The 17,747-nt window shown below is 35.2% G+C and overlaps 2 protein-coding genes across 2 annotated transcripts; both read left to right on the top strand.

Annotated features, from left to right (window-relative positions):
• The first annotated feature begins 2,001 nt into the window (after positions 1 to 2,001).
• Positions 2,002 to 4,520, top strand: LOC115960605 (L-type lectin-domain containing receptor kinase VIII.2-like). Its single transcript, XM_031079543.1, has one exon. It carries the CDS (start codon positions 2,190 to 2,192, stop codon positions 4,200 to 4,202), a length of 2,013 nt encoding a protein of 670 aa, XP_030935403.1. The 5' UTR covers positions 2,002 to 2,189; the 3' UTR covers positions 4,203 to 4,520.
• A 5,872-nt stretch (positions 4,521 to 10,392) lies between these two features.
• On the top strand, positions 10,393 to 17,350 carry LOC115959683 (stomatin-like protein 2, mitochondrial). The gene is made up of 9 exons (XM_031078181.1): positions 10,393 to 10,791; positions 10,894 to 11,137; positions 11,305 to 11,454; positions 13,156 to 13,213; positions 13,307 to 13,399; positions 13,603 to 13,701; positions 15,265 to 15,356; positions 16,509 to 16,568; positions 16,670 to 17,350. Exons 1-9 carry the CDS (start codon positions 10,541 to 10,543, stop codon positions 16,934 to 16,936), a joined length of 1,314 nt encoding a protein of 437 aa, XP_030934041.1. The 5' UTR covers positions 10,393 to 10,540; the 3' UTR covers positions 16,937 to 17,350.
• The last annotated feature ends 397 nt before the right edge of the window (positions 17,351 to 17,747 follow it).

The raw sequence follows: 17,747 nt of genomic DNA, 5'->3' as shown, positions 1-17,747 counted from the left end.
CGGCTTGCTTTTATGGAGTGACTGCTGCCCCACACCTTCACCGCATGTTGGCCTTTTCATAATCATAATGCATGTGTGACATTCTTCTCTTCAATACCACAGTGTTGTTTGGAAGTATCCTCTTTGCAATCGACTAGATTGCTCTTCATGTGTTTATCAAAGCAAAAAATCTAATATCGCAAAAAAATACACAATATTTGCCACAACTTTTCATGTGGCTAATGGTGATTTGTGGATAAAAAATAGTAGATAAATGTAAAAATAATAAGCAGTTAATTACAATCTACATAAAGGAGAGGTATGACAAAAGTTGTGAATTTGATAGTTTATTTGTGGTACTAAAAGAACCCTTTAAAAAATAAATATTACTCCATGCGAATTTTTTTATCTTGTTAGGTGCTTGAGGATATCTTTGGTCGCCTTCCATATGAAATTTTATCTTATTAGGTGCTAATTGCCCATGCTTACGCCAAAAGCAATTTCCGTACCCCCACTACAGTTTTTTTTTTTCCATACCAATGTAGTATACAGCTATGCACCTTCCACTATTAAGATCATTCGCATTCACAACTTGTATTTTCATCCGCAACTTCTATCATATTCTATTTTATCATCTCAAAAAGTTATTTTATCAATTATACCATACCATTTTATAACACAACCAACATCCCATTTACAATTGCCAATGGAAATGCTCTAACACCCCTTTGAATTTTAATCCAAATCACCATATCTTCGATTGGTCTAATGCTCAAAGGTATCCTTTTAATGAAATTCATTTCAGAAATATACTTCCAATGCTTCTATCTCTTTCAATTTTTATAATCTCAAGTCTCAACCTTTCATTATTATAAGAATTGAAATGGATGGATAGCATATAACAAGTTTCACTTTGTTAAATTTAACAAATACATGGTTGGATGGATCTAGTTGTATGAATTTATAATGAAAGACAACATTGATATATATATATAGGGAAAACAATTTTCTATTTATTTGGGAAATGGTTAAATTCGGAGCCTTGCTTGATTACAATGAAATAATGTGTGGATGAAAATGCAAAAGCCACAAACTAATTTACAAACTGCAAATATAATGGATGATTATTAGTAAATGAAAATGTGATGTTAATAATGGGGCCATATAAAAACCAGCAAAAATTGTCATATCAACAATTTGTACCTATACAGCAGCATTACTCGTGAGTGGAAGGATATAGATAAATAGTAAACATCTTGCTTTGTAATAAGCAGAATACTTGATCTGATGTGTTTGTACCTATAGCATTACTCATGAGTGGAAGGATACAAATAGATAGTAAACATCTTACTTTGTGATAAGAAGAATCCTTGATTTGTTGTGTCCCTTCATTTTCTTTTAAGTCACAAGTCCTCGCAATTCGTCTTCATGGATACAAGTTAACAAAAGAGCCAACTTGGGGATCCTATAGGAAGAAAACGTAGGAATCAATAAAAATGTGATATTAGTTGTAAACCCATATAAAAACCGGTAAAAATTTGTCACATTAACAGTTTGTATTTATTGCATTACTCGTGAGTAAAAGGATACAATACATAATAAACATCTTAGTCTTACTTTATGAAAAGAAGAATCCTTAATCTGATGCGTCCCTTCATTTTTGTTTGAATCACAAAACCTAGCAATGTCGTCTTCATGGATACAAGTTACAACAGAGCCAACTCAGCGATCCTATAGGAAGAAGACGTAGAAATCAGTATGCACCAAACATTGCCCTAATTGTACCCCACAGGACAATTTTATTTTTCAGCTGAAATCACAAGACCATTAATCCAAGCACATGAAAGGACCCAAATCATGACCCCATTAAAATGTGACAAGACAAAAGATTCCTCATCAGTTGGGGTCTACCTTATTATATTGTATTTAACATAACATTGTATTTTTCTCATTCACGGACAGACGTACAATCTACGACGATAATCACAAGCAATCATAAATAAACATCATCATATCATTATTAACAGGTGCTCACAAACCAAGGGTTCTTGTTTAGCCACGTACTTGAAACCAATACTCGTCCAATTCTCCCTTAAAAACCTTTCTACTAGTAGCTTTCCCACCACCATTACCAACACCAGTACACCACCAAAATTGAACAACATTTATAGAGATTTTCAGAATCTCATCCTCCTTTTTTATCTTCAATAATGGCTTTCTGTCATAGCTTATGGTTGTTATGTTTATTCATTATCATCCCAGTTTTTGTTGATTCAGCTAGTCATGACAAGGAACTTAGCCTTGGGCCTGTAATCAACGTAACCAAGCACCTGTCTTTCCTGGATTTCAACTTTAACAAAGACCCCAGAGTTTTCCATGATGTGAGGCTCTTAGGCAGTGCCAAGTTCTCAAACGAAAAGGGTGCTCTTCAAATCCCTGATGAATCAAAAGCAGTTGATCTTAAAGACCAAGCAGGTCGAGCCCTTTACTCATCCCCTATTCGACTCCTTGACCCTCAAACCAAAACTCCAGCTTCCTTCGAAACCACCTTTGCTTTTCAAGTTAACAATGCTTCCCACCTTAGTTCTGATAGTACTGGCCATGGTGGTAGTGGCCTTACTTTCATCATTGTCCCAGATGAATTCACTGTGGGAAGGCATGGACCTTGGCTTGCCATGCTTAACGATGCTTGTGAGGATGACTACAAAGCAGTGGCAGTGGAGTTTGACACTCATCAAAGTCCTGGATTTGGAGATCCTAATGACAACCATGTGGGGATCAACTTAGGAAGCATCATTTCCACTAGAACAATCAATGTGTCCGATTTTGGTATTGTCCTAAACGATAGTTTGGTTCATCGAGCTTGGATCACCTACGATGGTCCACGTCGTTGGATGGACATTCGTTTAGGATCAAAACATGAAGATTACCCAACAAAACCAATCTTCTCTGAGCAACTTGATCTCTCACCGTTTCTCAATGAATACATGTTCATAGGATTTTCAGCTTCCACAGGCAATTTGACTCAAATCCACAACGTCTTGTCATGGAATTTCACGTCCACAAGCCAAGCCTTTCTTCGTGTTCCTTCAACAGAAACATGTGAGAGCAAGATCATTGTCGAGGATCGATCTGGGACTAGGAAAGCTAGTGCAGAACCACCAGGCAGCTTCTTGATTTTTGTGGCTGTGGTAGCGTTAATTCTAGTTGTTCTGCTCAGTTTGTTCCTTAACAGTAAGCGTAAACGTGATAAATCACACAATCTTAATATCTTGTTGTCTGAGAAAAAAGAACGACCAAGGCCTCCAAATAAGCCTCGCCGGTTCACTATTGCTGAGATTTCCTCTGCAACTCGGTGTTTTAGTGAATTAGATATATTGGGTAATGATTCAAGAGGTGTTTACTATAGAGGAAAGCTCTCCAATGGCTGCCAGGTGGCTGTGAAGCGGTTCTCAGCTCAGTTTCTGAACTCGCAGGGTTTAGATAGGCGGCGTGTGATGAAGGAAATTGGTTCTATCAGCAGAATTCGTCATCCAAATATGTTGCCTATCAGGGGTTGGTGTCAAGATAATCGCCAGGTAATGGTTGTGTATGATTTCTTTACAAATGGAAGCCTTGATAAATGGCTATTTGGGGTTGGTGTTCTACCATGGACTCGGCGATTCAAGGTTGTGAAAGATGTGGCCGATGCACTTTGTTTTTTACACTCCAAGCAACTAGCACATAAGAATATGAAAACTACTAGTGTGTTTCTTGATGTTAGTTTCAGAGCAGTATTAGGGGATTTTGGTTTTGTGCTGTCTGGGAATGATTCAAAACAATTCGAATCAGCAGTGAGTCAAAAAGCTGATGTGTTTGAATTTGGTGTCTTTGTGTTGGAAGTAATTGCTGGGAGGAAGAGGTTGGACTCAGAGATGGATCAGAAAGAGAGGGACTTGTTGGATTTTGCTTGGAGAATGCATGAAATTGATGAGAAGGTGAAGGTGGTGGATGGAAGAATGGGAACAGTAATCAACTTGAAGCAAGCAATTCGGGTTTTAGAAATTGGGTTGCTTTGTACGCTAAATGAGGCCAAAGGCAGGCCATGTATGGAGGAGGTGGTTGAGTTTCTGACCACGGAGGGTCCAATTCCTGAGCTGCCACAAAGTAGGCCTATTGCTTTGTTTCCCTACAACAGCGCCACCGGTCTATGCAGTGGCTATTCTTGTGCTTCTTTCAAGTGAAGTCACATAGCCATGGGGTGATTCACAGTTTCAGGGCTTGATAGATAGTCTTAATTTTGTCCTAAATGTGGCAGAGGCAGGCATCTTATATGAAAGCCATTTAGAAATATGTGTATTTTTATTGAAGCCATTATGTCTTCAAAGTGTAGAAGATAATAATGCATTTTTATCATAGGTTCAAGATTAGGGAATATCAATGCTTTTTCTTAAATAAAATTGAGCTTTGAAGTTGAAAAGATCACAGATCGTTTGGGAATTGTGTTAAAATGTTGTTTCATGCAAGCGAGTATCAATGTAATTATTTAAGTATTGGTTTGATAGGAAGCGATTTTGCTTGATTTTCTAGACAAGGAGAACTAACATGTGCATTGCACAATACAACCAATTTTAGCAAATCCTTAAATTGTGTTAAATTACCGATTATTCCAAAAACTTAAGTTATTGGGATGTAGTAAATTTAATCATTTAACCACACAAGTTTTTGAGACAATCGATAATTTAAAATGGTATCAGAGCATAAGATCTTGAGTTCGATCATTGTCTTACCTCCCATTTAAATTCCCACGTGTTAGGCCTCACCTATTGAAAGGTAATTTTGGCCCATATGTGAGAGGGAGTGTTAGAATTGTGTGATTAAATTATTAAATTTACCATATCTCAATAGCTTAAACAATTGAGACAATCAGTAATTTAACAAATTTCATACAACCTGCACATTATGATATACACATTCCAAGTCAGTATGTTGCAACCGTACCTTTCTTGTCTGAAAATTGGTGTGGATCATATATATGTTGGCATATTGTCTTGCTACCACAAGTGGCCTAGGAAAAGGTATATATGGTTTGCTCAAAGACTCATTATATAATAGACTTATAAGTTATAAAGAACAACATTATGTTGTACACGAAATTGGTAAATGTGCTAGAACACTTCAGGTAAATTGTCTAATGAAGATTGGTTTCTTTAAACAATCATTGAATACATTGACACGCAGCTTAAGTTTAGAGCCGTGTGCATAACTCATTACCTACCGGAGTGAAATTGGCATTATTATGGATATTCTTCTTAGCAATAATTGTTAGAGTAAGATTATTGGAGGATTGGAAGGCATCACATCATTAAAGATTATAAAGATCTATAGTTTAGGACCCCCACCATTTTGTCTATGTTGTTTGATAAGGATGGAAAGAAAAAGTCTGGTGCCATACTAAAAGGCACAACCACAATTTGTCTATGTGGCGAGTTGTAGTTGGTGGAGGGATGATGATGGGTCCATATGGGAACATCCCTCCACCAAGTTGTGCCTTTTGTTGTGGCACTAGAACTGCTCAGATGGAAATAATAAACCGACTGGTAGGTATTGTGGGAGACTTAGCCCTACAGTCCAAGATTGGATACAAACTATCCAAGGGCCATCGCCTAACATAGTGGCTGATCTTTATAGCCTAACAAAATAACCAAACTCTGAATATCACATTTAAGGCTATTAGATCTGTCACATATGTCTGCATCCTAGGCTTGTTGCCCTGACACAAATCCCTTTAGCTGATACGAGAGGACAACTAGCTTGCAAGTCTACCGCCAAGTTTTAGGTCGATTTTCCACCTAAAACCTCTTTGCACCATAGCTCTTTTATTTTCCATTTTCTCCACTAGGTTTTTTTTTTTACTTAACCGTCGAAGCTTCCCTAGCCAAGGTCTTCTTCTTTAGCAAATGACCTGCTTGAAAGTTCATCATTGTTCTGTTAAGTTTCCATTATGTACCCAAAATTTTACTCACCCAAAAGTACTTGTCCAAATTTGTTCTGAATGAGTCTAGTTAAACCATCTCACTGAAGGTTGGGGAACTGTTCTTTTTATTTTCTTATTTTCCCCCGCCACTTAACCAGGGTAGATGAAAAAGAAATAAATATAAATAAATACGTATACTAAAATTTTATTTTATTATTACATTATATGAGTTTTAGAAAAATCATAATTCTTTTTTTTTTTCCCTTCTCTGTCACTCCCTCCCTCTTAACCCCTATGTGTGTTTGGAGGGTGCATGTGTTGGGTTAAGTTTGGGCTTGCATTATTTTCAACCCAAATTGATTTTCTCGGATTGAAAATTTTACAACTGAACTCAACTCATGGTAGGTTTAAAACCAGCCCAACCTAACCCCAGGGATCGAATTTGATTGGGTTGTCGAGTTGGTTTTTTTTTTTTAAGGACTAATAAAAAAAATTTATTTTTATTCAACTACTTAAGTTTACTACTCAATAAATTATTACAATTTTTACCATTTACATTCCAACTTCATTAAAACCAAATCCTGAATTTTAAAAATAAATCAAAATAACAAATTTAAATTAAGTATCAAAAACCAAAAAATTAAAATTATCTGTTTTTTCAAATTATTAATAGTGTGGATTGGGTTAGGTTATTTGGATTGAAAAGTTTGTCAATCAAAACCCAACATATGGTACCTCAAATTGTGTGGATTGGATTGAATAATTGTATAATATATGTGTGTGATGAGTTTTACATTGAGTGTTTACTAGATTGAAGTGAGCTATATATTCAATTATGAGAAGCTCTAAATGTAACTTGACTATTCCTTTTGGAGTATAGCACAAATGTGACTAGCACTTTATTGGGTAATGCAAAATGGTGTGATGACCAACCTAGTAATGTCATGTGGCTCTAGAACATTACAACACAACGTATTAGATCGAGTTGAGTTTGGTGGTTTTTAAATTGGTAAGTTTAATGCACACCCTTACTCTTTATGACTATTATCTCTTCTTGATCTTTCAAGTAAACATCTTTTTTCCTCCTTTGTTCTCTTTCAATCACAAATTGTTAAGTGAATAAAAAAAGGGAGTAAAGGTGACAATGGTAAGGATGCAGGAGTAACAATTAGTTTTGAATATATCAATTGTGTTGCTTTGTGCGATGCTAATAATTAATGAGTATTGAAATAGTTCTTTCGAGGACAATCAAATGGTAGATTCAATGGACTAAAAGGACGTGTTATAAATTCAAAAGTCTCAAGTTTCATCCACCATACTATCAGTCCATGACGTTTCCAAGGTGTCTCATGAACAGAGTGAAATAGTCTGACTAAAGGCTAGAACACTACTATCAGTCATATATATATATATATATATATAGACACACACAAATTACTTAAAATAATCATAGAATGCACATAATGGATTGGAACAATCAAAACTCCTCATAAAGCATCTGTATTAGTGGATGTAAAATTTTTGTGTATTTTGCAAAAAAATCCTAATTTTTCTATTTTACACACTTATTTTTACAAAATATCTACATCAGTTTGTCTATTCTACACCCTCTTTTATTTAAATAATATTTTCTCGCATTTTATTATTATTTCATAGCTACTCATGGCCCCACCAACTTTAACACACACGCCAACTCCAATAATGTATCTGATCTCTATCTCTCTTTCTTTTTCTTTTTCTTTTTCTCTTTCTTCTTTCTTCTTTTTTCTTTTCCTTCTCCTTCTTTCTTCTTCTGCATTTTTTCTTCTTCAGCATCTTCTCCTTTCTTCTTCTTCTGCTAATGCTGAAACAAGAAGTTAAAGAGAGAAAACTCTTGGTGGGTAAGCCTTTTTTTTTTTTTTTTTGAGAAGATGGTGGGTAAGCTTAAAAAGAACAAAATTTTAATGTTTTGGTCTGGGTACATTGAAGAGGCTGTGATGAAGTACTCAGAGGCTTTGAGTTGCTGTTGAGGAACACTGAAGCTGCCATTAGTGATGCTTGTTCTTCTACTATTTCTGCATTTTCTTCTTCTTCTTTTGCAATTTGGGTTTGATTATTTATATGGGTTTGATGATTTTTTTTTTTTTTTTGAAGAGAGGGTTTGATGAATTTGGGATCTTGATTTAGATTTAGTTTGAAGAATTTTATGATTTGTTGTTGGATTTAAGAGAAGATAAAAGGAGAAAGAGGCAGAGGAAGAGAGAGAGAGATGAGAGATAATCAGATGAGAGAGAAAAAAAATAATTAAAAATTAAAATAGAAAGCTACAGTAACCGTGTAAATATACACGGTTACTGTAGCAACTTTGACTAGACTGATGTATCTTCCAACAAAATGTGTAAAATTTGTTGCTTAGTTTGCAAAGTTTTACATTCACTGATGTGAATGCTCTAATGAATTTTATACTATAGAACACCCAACGTGTATAACTTAGTACACACTCGCATCCATTATGCTGAGATGCCTTCATGCCACATAGTGCATCAATGAGTATTGATATCTTCACACACGCACATATTTCCTTGAGCCAAATATGTTATTCTTATGTCCCAAACCAAGTGAAATATTTGAACCTGCACATTAGCGAGTATTGTAATGGTATTTCCACACATTCCTTGTCTCCAAATTAAGTAAAACGTTTGAGATTACACATTTATTTATTAAAAAGTAAAGTTATAGTTATCTTCCTAAAATGTTTTTTTTTTTTTTTTTTGAGAAAAAAAAAATACAAGATCACACCACTAAGTCGACTCTAATATCATTTGCCACAAGATCCTAAAATTTTATTTACTTAGAAGAATCAACATAATACACGTACAACACAAGATCACACCACTAAGTCAACTCTAATATCATTTGTCACAAGACTCACAACTTGAGAAAAATGCGACTCATATGTTGTAATTACATATATAGCTTAGTTTGAATGTCTGATGTGGCAACTCAGCACACGCTCATGCAATGCCTTCAAAGTCCAAATTCACACTCAAATCCGAACAAGTTGGATATCACATTTCCCTATCTCTACCCCTCCAAAACTACAATAATATTAGCCATGAAATTAGTATATTCTTGTAATGTTGGTTCTAAAATATAACCACATAATTATTCTTTAATTTTTTTTTGTAAATTACCTTAAAATACCATTAAATCTATATAAAAAGAAGAAGAAGAATAAGAAGAAAAGAAATAGAAAGTAAATTAATTGACGTTTTACCTTCTTCTGATTTCTTCCATTGTTTTAACTATTCTAAGGTGTCTCCTTGAAGAGTAATAATAGTCAATAAAAATATTCTTTCGTCCAAAGTATTTTTATGATTGGGTACTATGATGGATATGGATTGAGTCCAATCATCAGTCACGTTTATTTGATATTTAAAATGAATATCTGTAAGATCAAGGTAGGATTTGTTTTGGGCAACTAAAATTAATCTCAATTCAAGAATATATGTATCTTAATCAAGAAGATTGAATTAACTCCAGATAATCATCTAAACAAGGTGTACGTGATGTTCAAAGGATTCCAATAAGAATTTTCATCTCATGGAAACAATGCCAGTATCCAATTAATAGCTTCAAATGTGCCTATGGAATTGCCCAAATATTTACTGGAAGAAGCTATACACAAGCTCTTCTTAATGCTATGGAGTCAACCAAATATTTACTCCAAAAAGTCTAAACAAGACCATTCAAAAATAAAAGATTTCTATAATCTTGAAAATCCTCAGGTAAATTTATAATAAACTCAATAATGTTTGAAAATCTTAAATCTTTAAATTCAGAAAAATTGAAGTTCAAGTAACATATATGACTCTTGGCAGACAAAATAGCCAAGCAAACATCAAAATTAAAATAAAAAAATAAAAAAAAAATCTTACTCCGATGATATCAACCAAACAGATTAGAATTATGCAAATAAAAATTTCTTTATTTCTTTATTTACTAGAAAATGATTATTTAAATACAAAGTTTGAAAAGTGAAAGAAAAAAATTGTTTCAATGAGAAAGCAAAACACCCGCTTCCACATGATTTGTTTATAATTGGCCCAAGTTTCTTTGGCCAGCAAGCAAAGGTTTTAAACGGTTCCTTTTGTAATTATTTTAATATACATACTTACTTACACAACTTGCAAAATAAGTAAACTTGATCAACAACCCAAATTAGATAAACCCTTTGCTCCAAAAAAAAAAAAAAAATTAAAGGGTGTTTGGTACATCATTTTAAACACATGTTTTTAGTTTTTAAACATTACACATTTTTTTACACATTTTTTCATCCACACATATTTTTAAAAAAATTAAAAACTGTTGTTTATAGATACAGACCAAACGGGCCTTAACTGCTTAAGACAGAAGCTACTTAACATTGCTGTCAAACTAGTAAAAAGAGAGCTGATAGGTAGAAAACTAGAAAATCCAGGAAAAGGTTTTACTGGGCTTTTCCTTTTCCAGAAAAACCCTTTCATATAACAACCGTTTCTACTAGTAAACAGTACTAGTACTAGTGATACCCAAAACCCCCAAAACCCCAGAAATCAAGAAACTTGAAGAAAAAGAAAAAAAAAAATGAACATGTTGAAAGCCAATTCACTGAGATCCCTTTCTCTTACACTCCTTCGCCAATCCGCCATTAACAACACCACCACCACCACCACCACCACCACCAATGCTCTCAGACCTTTCTCTTCTTTGATTCTGAAACAAACCCAACTCTCCAATCCTTCTTCCAAGCCTATCCCATTTCCCCAATCCCCTTTCTCTTCCTCCTCCACCGTCCCAGTTCGCTTTCTCCGCACTGTTCGCGACCAAGGCCCCAGGTACTCTCATCTATAATTGTTTGGATTCTTTGTTTTTGTTTAATAATTGGGTGTTGATTTTATTTTATTTTATTTTATTTTTTGTATTTTGTGTGAGGAAAGTTATGAGATAACTCCGCCAGTGAATTGGGGGATTCGGATTGTGCCGGAGAAGAAGGCGTATGTGATTGAGAGGTTCGGGAAGTATGTGAAGACTTTGCCCTCCGGTATCCATTTCTTGATTCCGTTGGTCGATCGGATTGCCTATGTCCATTCCTTGAAGGAAGAGGCCATTCCCATTCCTGACCAGTCTGCTATCACTAAGGATAATGTCAACATTTTGATTGATGGGGTGCTCTACATCAAGGTACTTCTTGAGATTTTAACAACTGGGTCTTTGTTATTTTCGTGTTTTGGTTAATGGGTTTGTTTGCCTTGTTTTAAGCTCTATTGGGTTGAATGTTATCTGGGTTTTTTGTTGTTTGGATTTGTTGGTTAAGGGGTTTGCTTGGTTTAAATGCCTTTTTGGTGCAGATTGTGGACCCTAAACTGGCATCTTATGGTGTTGAGAATCCCATATTCGCGGTGATTCAGCTCGCGCAAACAACAATGCGTAGTGAGCTTGGTAAGATCACTCTCGACAAGACGTTTGAGGAAAGAGACACATTGAATGAGAAGATTGTGGTTAGTTTGTTTGGCTCAAGTTGTTTTTATAGTTTTGTTTGTGAAAATAGTCTGGCATGTGCATTCTTGTTTCAGTTTTCTGTTTTAGTTTTCTATGATTAAAACTTATGATTCAGTGGATTCAAGCATGTAAAGCATACCATTGATACGAATGAAAAACACAATATGAAAATCTAAAAAATTTCTTCTTTAAAATGTTATCATAATGGATGTTAATTGTAGGAAGTCATTCTATTTTCTTGGTTGACGCTTTGACGGATGCTTGTAATTTTTGTACTTGATTGTATTGGTCCCCAGTTATATACATCATGCATGCTTGGGTGACTCTTTTTTCTGAGTTGAATAAAATTTACATTACTTATCACCAAAAAAATAAAACACACACACACACACTAGTACACCCCCTACTGTTACTCCTAACCTAAGGAAAAAAGCATTTTGGATTCTATAAGGAAAATATTCCATGCAGTTCATGCTCATACCTAGTTTTTGTGGCTTTACTTTATAAAAATGGCAATAATTTATATACAACAACAACCAAGTCTTTGTTCCAAAATTTTGGGCTCAACTATAGATCCTTAACAGACTAGTCAGGCTGGGCCTTAAGTTTTCATTTCCACCATTTTTTTTATATCATTCTCCCTTGTCCTCCCCACGCCCTTTTTTTCTCTTTTTGGACACTGATATTCTTTGGGAGCTTGGGTGGGGTAGGAGTTGGGACTTGGGAGTAAATACTTTGTAAGTTTATTTCATTCTAACTTGATACCTTTTGCAATGAAACACAATTGGCTACATCAATAAATATGTGTTATAGAAATAAGGTTAAGCTGTTGAAGGTTATGTGAGGACAAGTCTAAAATAGGCAATAGGCTTGTGTGCATAAACAATGTTTTTATGTTCTAATTAATTGATACTTGAATGAAACCAATTATCATGATCTGGTTTGAATTCGGTTTTAACAACCCAGCTCCTGCTTCCCATCTTTAGGGCGGGGGGGAGGAGGGAGGGGGGTGGGGAGGGAGGGGAGGGGGAGTAGTTGGGTTCCTTATTCCAGGTCCATTTTTAATTTAAAAACATTTAAGTATTCTTTGGGCCTTTTGCTCTCACATTTATAATATTCCGATATGAAAAGTAAGTCAAGGTCAATTGTGGATCAGCAAAATTATAGGTTGGATTGTGATCCTACTAGCTCCCATGATCCCATAGAAATCCATACAATATGAATCCTCATCCTAAAAGATTTTAAATTCAAATTTCACCCTTTTGAGCTTCTAGGTTCCTATAACAAAAAAAAAATTTAGGTTGAGATCTGGATTTTGACAACCATGTATATGCCTAGTATTTGCATAGCAAATCAGATTGCATTGCCTTGACTTGAATTCTGGTTTTTTGTGACTCTGTGAGTTGCATTCAGATTATTAGGATGTGTCTGCTATTTTGCTACTAACAGGAAATCATCTAAATTCCAAGGGATAGGATTAAAATTTAAAAGTTAGAACAAGTGGTACAACATTGTGGCTGCTTTTCCCTGCAGTTTTCTTCTTACTGTATTTAGAGGTTGCAGTACTTTATAATCTGTTTACCAATAAGCCTTGAATTTAATTTGGATTCTCTGCAGTTTCAAGATTTTTTTGACAATTTCATAAATTAATTTAGAGAAAAAAAAGGGTAATAGCTTTTTGTAATGGCTTCATGTTGCAGGAGTCTATTAATGTGGCTGCAAGAGATTGGGGCCTGCAGTGCCTCCGTTATGAAATAAGTTAGTCACTTTTGGCTTTTGTTCTTGTAGCCGACTTGTCATTGTAATTTTCCCACATCATCTCTTATACATGCTTCACTCATCTTCCTTCAGGGGATATATCTCCTCCTCGTGGAGTGAGGGTAGCTATGGAGATGCAAGCCGAAGCAGAACGAAAGAAGAGAGCTCAAGTTCTTGAATCTGAAGGTAATGTCATGTTGTTCCATGTGGTTATATAAATGTACTTAATCTTAAGGGTGTACTGATGATTTATGGTCTTTTTGATTCATCTGTAAATTTGATTGAGCTTAGCACCTTTCACTATTCAAGTAGGTAGCCTGATGCGCTTATTAAAAAAAAAAAAAAGTAGGTAGCCTGATGCTTTCTTGGAAATTAATGCCCCTTTACAGGAGAAAGGCAGGCCAACATCAATATTGCTGATGGAAAGAAGGCTTCTGTAATCTTACAATCAGAAGCTGCAAAGATGGATCAAATCAATAGAGCACTCGGTTCGTTATCAATTTTGATATAAACTTAATACTAATTATATGCAAATATCTTCTTTTCTTTTTTTCTTTTTTTTTGAACATCCTAAGAATGTTAGTGCTGATATGTCCCTATCAGAGGATCTGCTATTTCTTATCTTATCTATATAGTTATATACTTTTAGCATGATCCTAAAATAAAAAAAATTGCATTACTTTAGAATACCTAAGAAGCACTGACACAGAAAAAATACAGTTGTGTCCTTGTCAGACACATACATGCCGGGGGACACGGCTGCCTGTATGTCCATAGTGTGTCAATAAATAAATAAATAAAAAGTTTTTAAATATAGAGGTGAGTTGGTGGCAGAAACACAGTAACGACGCTTTCTCAACATGGGGCCAAAAAAGACTGACCCTCAATGATACTCTCTCTTGATCTGGTTTTTCTCACCTGATCTAGACTCATTGATGCTTCGAACAGTCAGATTGGTGCTTCTCGAAGCTCATCGGCACTTCGCCCACCCGATCTACTCTCTCGAGTCATGTCCACTACATGGTCTGTTGCTCTAAAAGACAAGTGGGATTATTAAAGCTATTCATTACTGAGACAAAACATTTTTTAAATTCCAATGGCATTTATGAGAGAGAGCTAAGAATTCTGAAGAAACCACCATCATCTGGAATTTGCTCAGTTGAAAATTATCTTTTTTTCTAAATGTTTTATTTTTGGTTTCCTTTTCTCTGTCTTTTTACATTTCAAGTTTTAATTATCTCTTTTGTGGGCCCTGAACTTTCTCGCCAAGCCTGTCCTGCATTATGTTTATTTTCTTTTGTTTTTCAACGTTATGGTTTTACTTCTATGTTTTTCCCTTTTTATTGTTAAACACTTGTTATTTACTGTTTTTACTTCTCTCTCTCTCTCTCTCTCTCTCTCTCTCTCTCCTCATTGTTATTATTACAACATTGTTTAGGAATTATTAAACTTCTGACTGTAAGATTGCAGCACACATGTTTATTTGCACTCTAAACATCATTCAATGGGTATCAATGTACTTCCTTGCTATTTATTATTGCTTTTAAATTCATTTTCAATATGTTTTCAACCATTTTGATGGTTATTACTCATTTTTAAGTCCTAAAATAAATATAAAATATGCCTAAAAATATATTTTTTTAAACTAATTAATTAATTGTCATATCGTAGTTTTTTCAAAAATCACCATGTGGGAGTGTCCCATGTCGTTTCACCATCTTATGCTACAATGACTTTATTAATTAAATTAACTGGAACGCACACCTGGACAAGTGAAGCTGTATATGGCATTGTAAAAGGTAGTTATTTGGTTCAACCAATTCTCGATGAATGCTTCCATGTTCTCTTGTATGGCTTGTCACTATAAACTTGTGAAGTGCTCTGCTGAAGCCCTCTTTTTCGTGACCTATCCACTAATCTATATAGCTAACACATATAGAAGGGGCAATACTGTGGATTATTTTGATGTTGATGCTCCTTTAGTAGGGTAGATTAATCCCATTTCCCATAGAAATCTTTCAGTCTTCTTATCAACATTACTTATTCATCAGGTGAAGCGGAAGCCATCCTTGCTAAAGCTAAAGCAACAGCCGAAGGACTTGCCACTGTCTCACAGACCCTAAAGGAAAGTGGAGGAATAGAGGTGAGGTCATTCAATGCTCTTGAGCACACATACAGTAATGTCAATTACATTATTTGATTTCATTTTCTTCTGTATGGAGAAAGAAGAATTACTACATGTTTTGGAGTCCAAATGTCCATTTGAATCTGTTTGAAATCTAGTTTCCACTGTTGGGGGCTACTTCTGACAATAGTCACAATATGGGTGTAGTTGGTTCACACTTAGTTCTCCATTCAGATTACAATGCTTCATTTTGCATGTTTGAAAGTGTTGAAGCAATCAATCATTGTACTGATTGAGCCGCTGACTGCATGATACAGTACTACAACTGGATATCTCACACACTTGGCCTTTCCTAGCTTTTCATTGTAGTTTGAAAGGCATATTATTAGAATTTATTTTCTCTGGAGTAGGTCCCAAAGTTCTGTGCTGCATTTTTAAAGTGCCTATACTTCCAGCATTCACTGCTTCTGTAAAACGGGTACAGCTGTGTGGTTTTTTTTATTAGAAAAGTATTAAAACATTATTGTCTAGTTGTTATACATTCTTATATTTGAAATTTTGTACCCCTTCATGTTAGGGCTTGCATAGGTTTTTTGACAAGTCTAAACATGTACAGAAAATTTATATTCTTCATTTTGTCCCTCATATGGAATATGGCAATATGCATCCACATCCATTCTACCTAGAGTTGTAATAGATGGGATAAAATACGTAGTTTTTGGAAAGAATGTTGTAATCCATGGGCATTCTAACTTCATTTGGATGATGAGAGGATGTGAAATGGCTTATCTTGGGAAAAAAAAAAAAAAAAAAGGGACTTGCAAGAAATGATGTATTCCTGCTAATGAGCTCTAGATCAATTGGCACCCTCTCCCCTTATAAGTTCTAGGTGGAGGGTGAGGTAGTGGTTTCAAGACCCATTAAGTGCATGCGTAATTTACCAATCTACACTAAAATCCTGAATATTAAGGTAAAAATTTCATTTTCTTGTATCCATAAAAGGTTTAATAAAACTCTGAAGGGGCTGATTCTGGGTGCATTAGTCTTCCAAAGGCCCAGCATAGATGTGATTCATAAACAGAAGTGATGGTGCGGTGCATAGTGGTTATAAAGTTCCATGCATACAACTAAGACTAGAATTGGGGACTAATATTATGGTCTGTTTTGCAGGCAGCTAGTTTGAGAATCGCTGAGCAATATGTTCAAGCCTTCGGTAATATTGCCAAGGAGGTGAATAACAGACCTAATATCATAATACATAAGTATATCTTTCGATGCTCAATTGTTTTTACTAAACTCTCTCTTCTTTGTGCTTTCCTATGTTTCAACAGGGCACAACAATGTTGCTTCCTAGTTCAGCTGGCAATCCTGCCAATATGATGGCCCAAGCACTCACTATGTATAAAAGCCTGATTGGCAATGTTTCCAGTGTTGGGTCTCATGATACCTCTTCCACTCAATTAGCAGCAGGTGTAAAGGGCGATGCCTCTGGAGAAACAGGTAATGAGAGCCCCACAACTGCTAAAACAACTGATACAGGTTATCTGGGCGATAGCAAGCCAGGATTTTCGCTTCAGAGCCCCAATAAAGGAGCATAGAGTTTATCCCAGCCAACTCATTCTGGAAGTAAATCAAATTGTGCTACACTAGGTTTTATCAGTTTTGTGGTTGTCACTCTAATTTTACTCGTAAGTTTCTAAATGATTTGAAGAGAGGAAAGCTGAAAATTAGATTGATTGTTGTAGGATGCGAATTCTTCTGGCAGAGCTCATTTCCATGTCAAATGGGCAATTAGGATGTCTCTTCTTAGATACCGGCAAAACTTGAGAAAAAGATTTGAGAATTTTTTGTTTCTAATAAAACTTGCATTATTAGAGCATTTGCATCAAACAATGCAAAATAGAAAAATTGCTCAATTTTACACGTCCAAGCCCCAAAATCCACATTAGTCAAAATAAAGATGTGTAAATTTGCAACTTGTTATTGTATTTAAGGCTATTCTATGTGGTTTATTAGTTTACTGCATACATTAGTATAATTGGAGCTTGCTCTGTGTGTGTACTACAACCCACAGGCTATTCTGTGTTGGCTTGGATGATCTTCAGAAGCATTAGTGTCTTTTGACTCTTTGTCAGCCCATGCATTTACTGCCAAATGATTATGTATATTGATTCTGACTCTCTGAGCTTCCCTCTAGTAGCAGGAGTGAATTGATTCTGTCCATTTTGTTTTCACAAAGCATATAAAATGAATCCAAGAGAACCAGAAAAAATGCTTCACTCTATATCATTCAAATCACTGGAAATGGATTTACATAAAATTCTCTGATATTGTTGAAATTCTTCAAAAGCTTTTACCGGGGAATCTAGTGGGCTTGTTAAGTTTCTTTGAATGCAAAAACGCATTTCG

Source organism: Quercus lobata, chromosome 9 (genome assembly GCF_001633185.2).
Source record: "Quercus lobata isolate SW786 chromosome 9, ValleyOak3.0 Primary Assembly, whole genome shotgun sequence".
Taxonomy (NCBI): domain Eukaryota; kingdom Viridiplantae; phylum Streptophyta; class Magnoliopsida; order Fagales; family Fagaceae; genus Quercus; species Quercus lobata.
This window is presented reverse-complemented; position numbering and strand designations above follow the sequence as displayed.

Bases quoted from the DNA above. Each gene is read 5' to 3' on its own strand.
- LOC115960605 (XM_031079543.1), top strand. From the start codon at position 2,190: ATGGCTTTCTGTCATAGCTTATGGTTGTTATGTTTATTCATTATCATC.
- LOC115959683 (XM_031078181.1), top strand. From the start codon at position 10,541: ATGAACATGTTGAAAGCCAATTCACTGAGATCCCTTTCTCTTACACTC. The intron at 11,455-13,155 runs GTTAGTTTGTTT...TTCATGTTGCAG, and splicing joins CATTGAATGAGAAGATTGTG to GAGTCTATTAATGTGGCTGC. The intron at 16,569-16,669 runs GTGAATAACAGA...ATGTTTCAACAG, and splicing joins TCGGTAATATTGCCAAGGAG to GGCACAACAATGTTGCTTCC.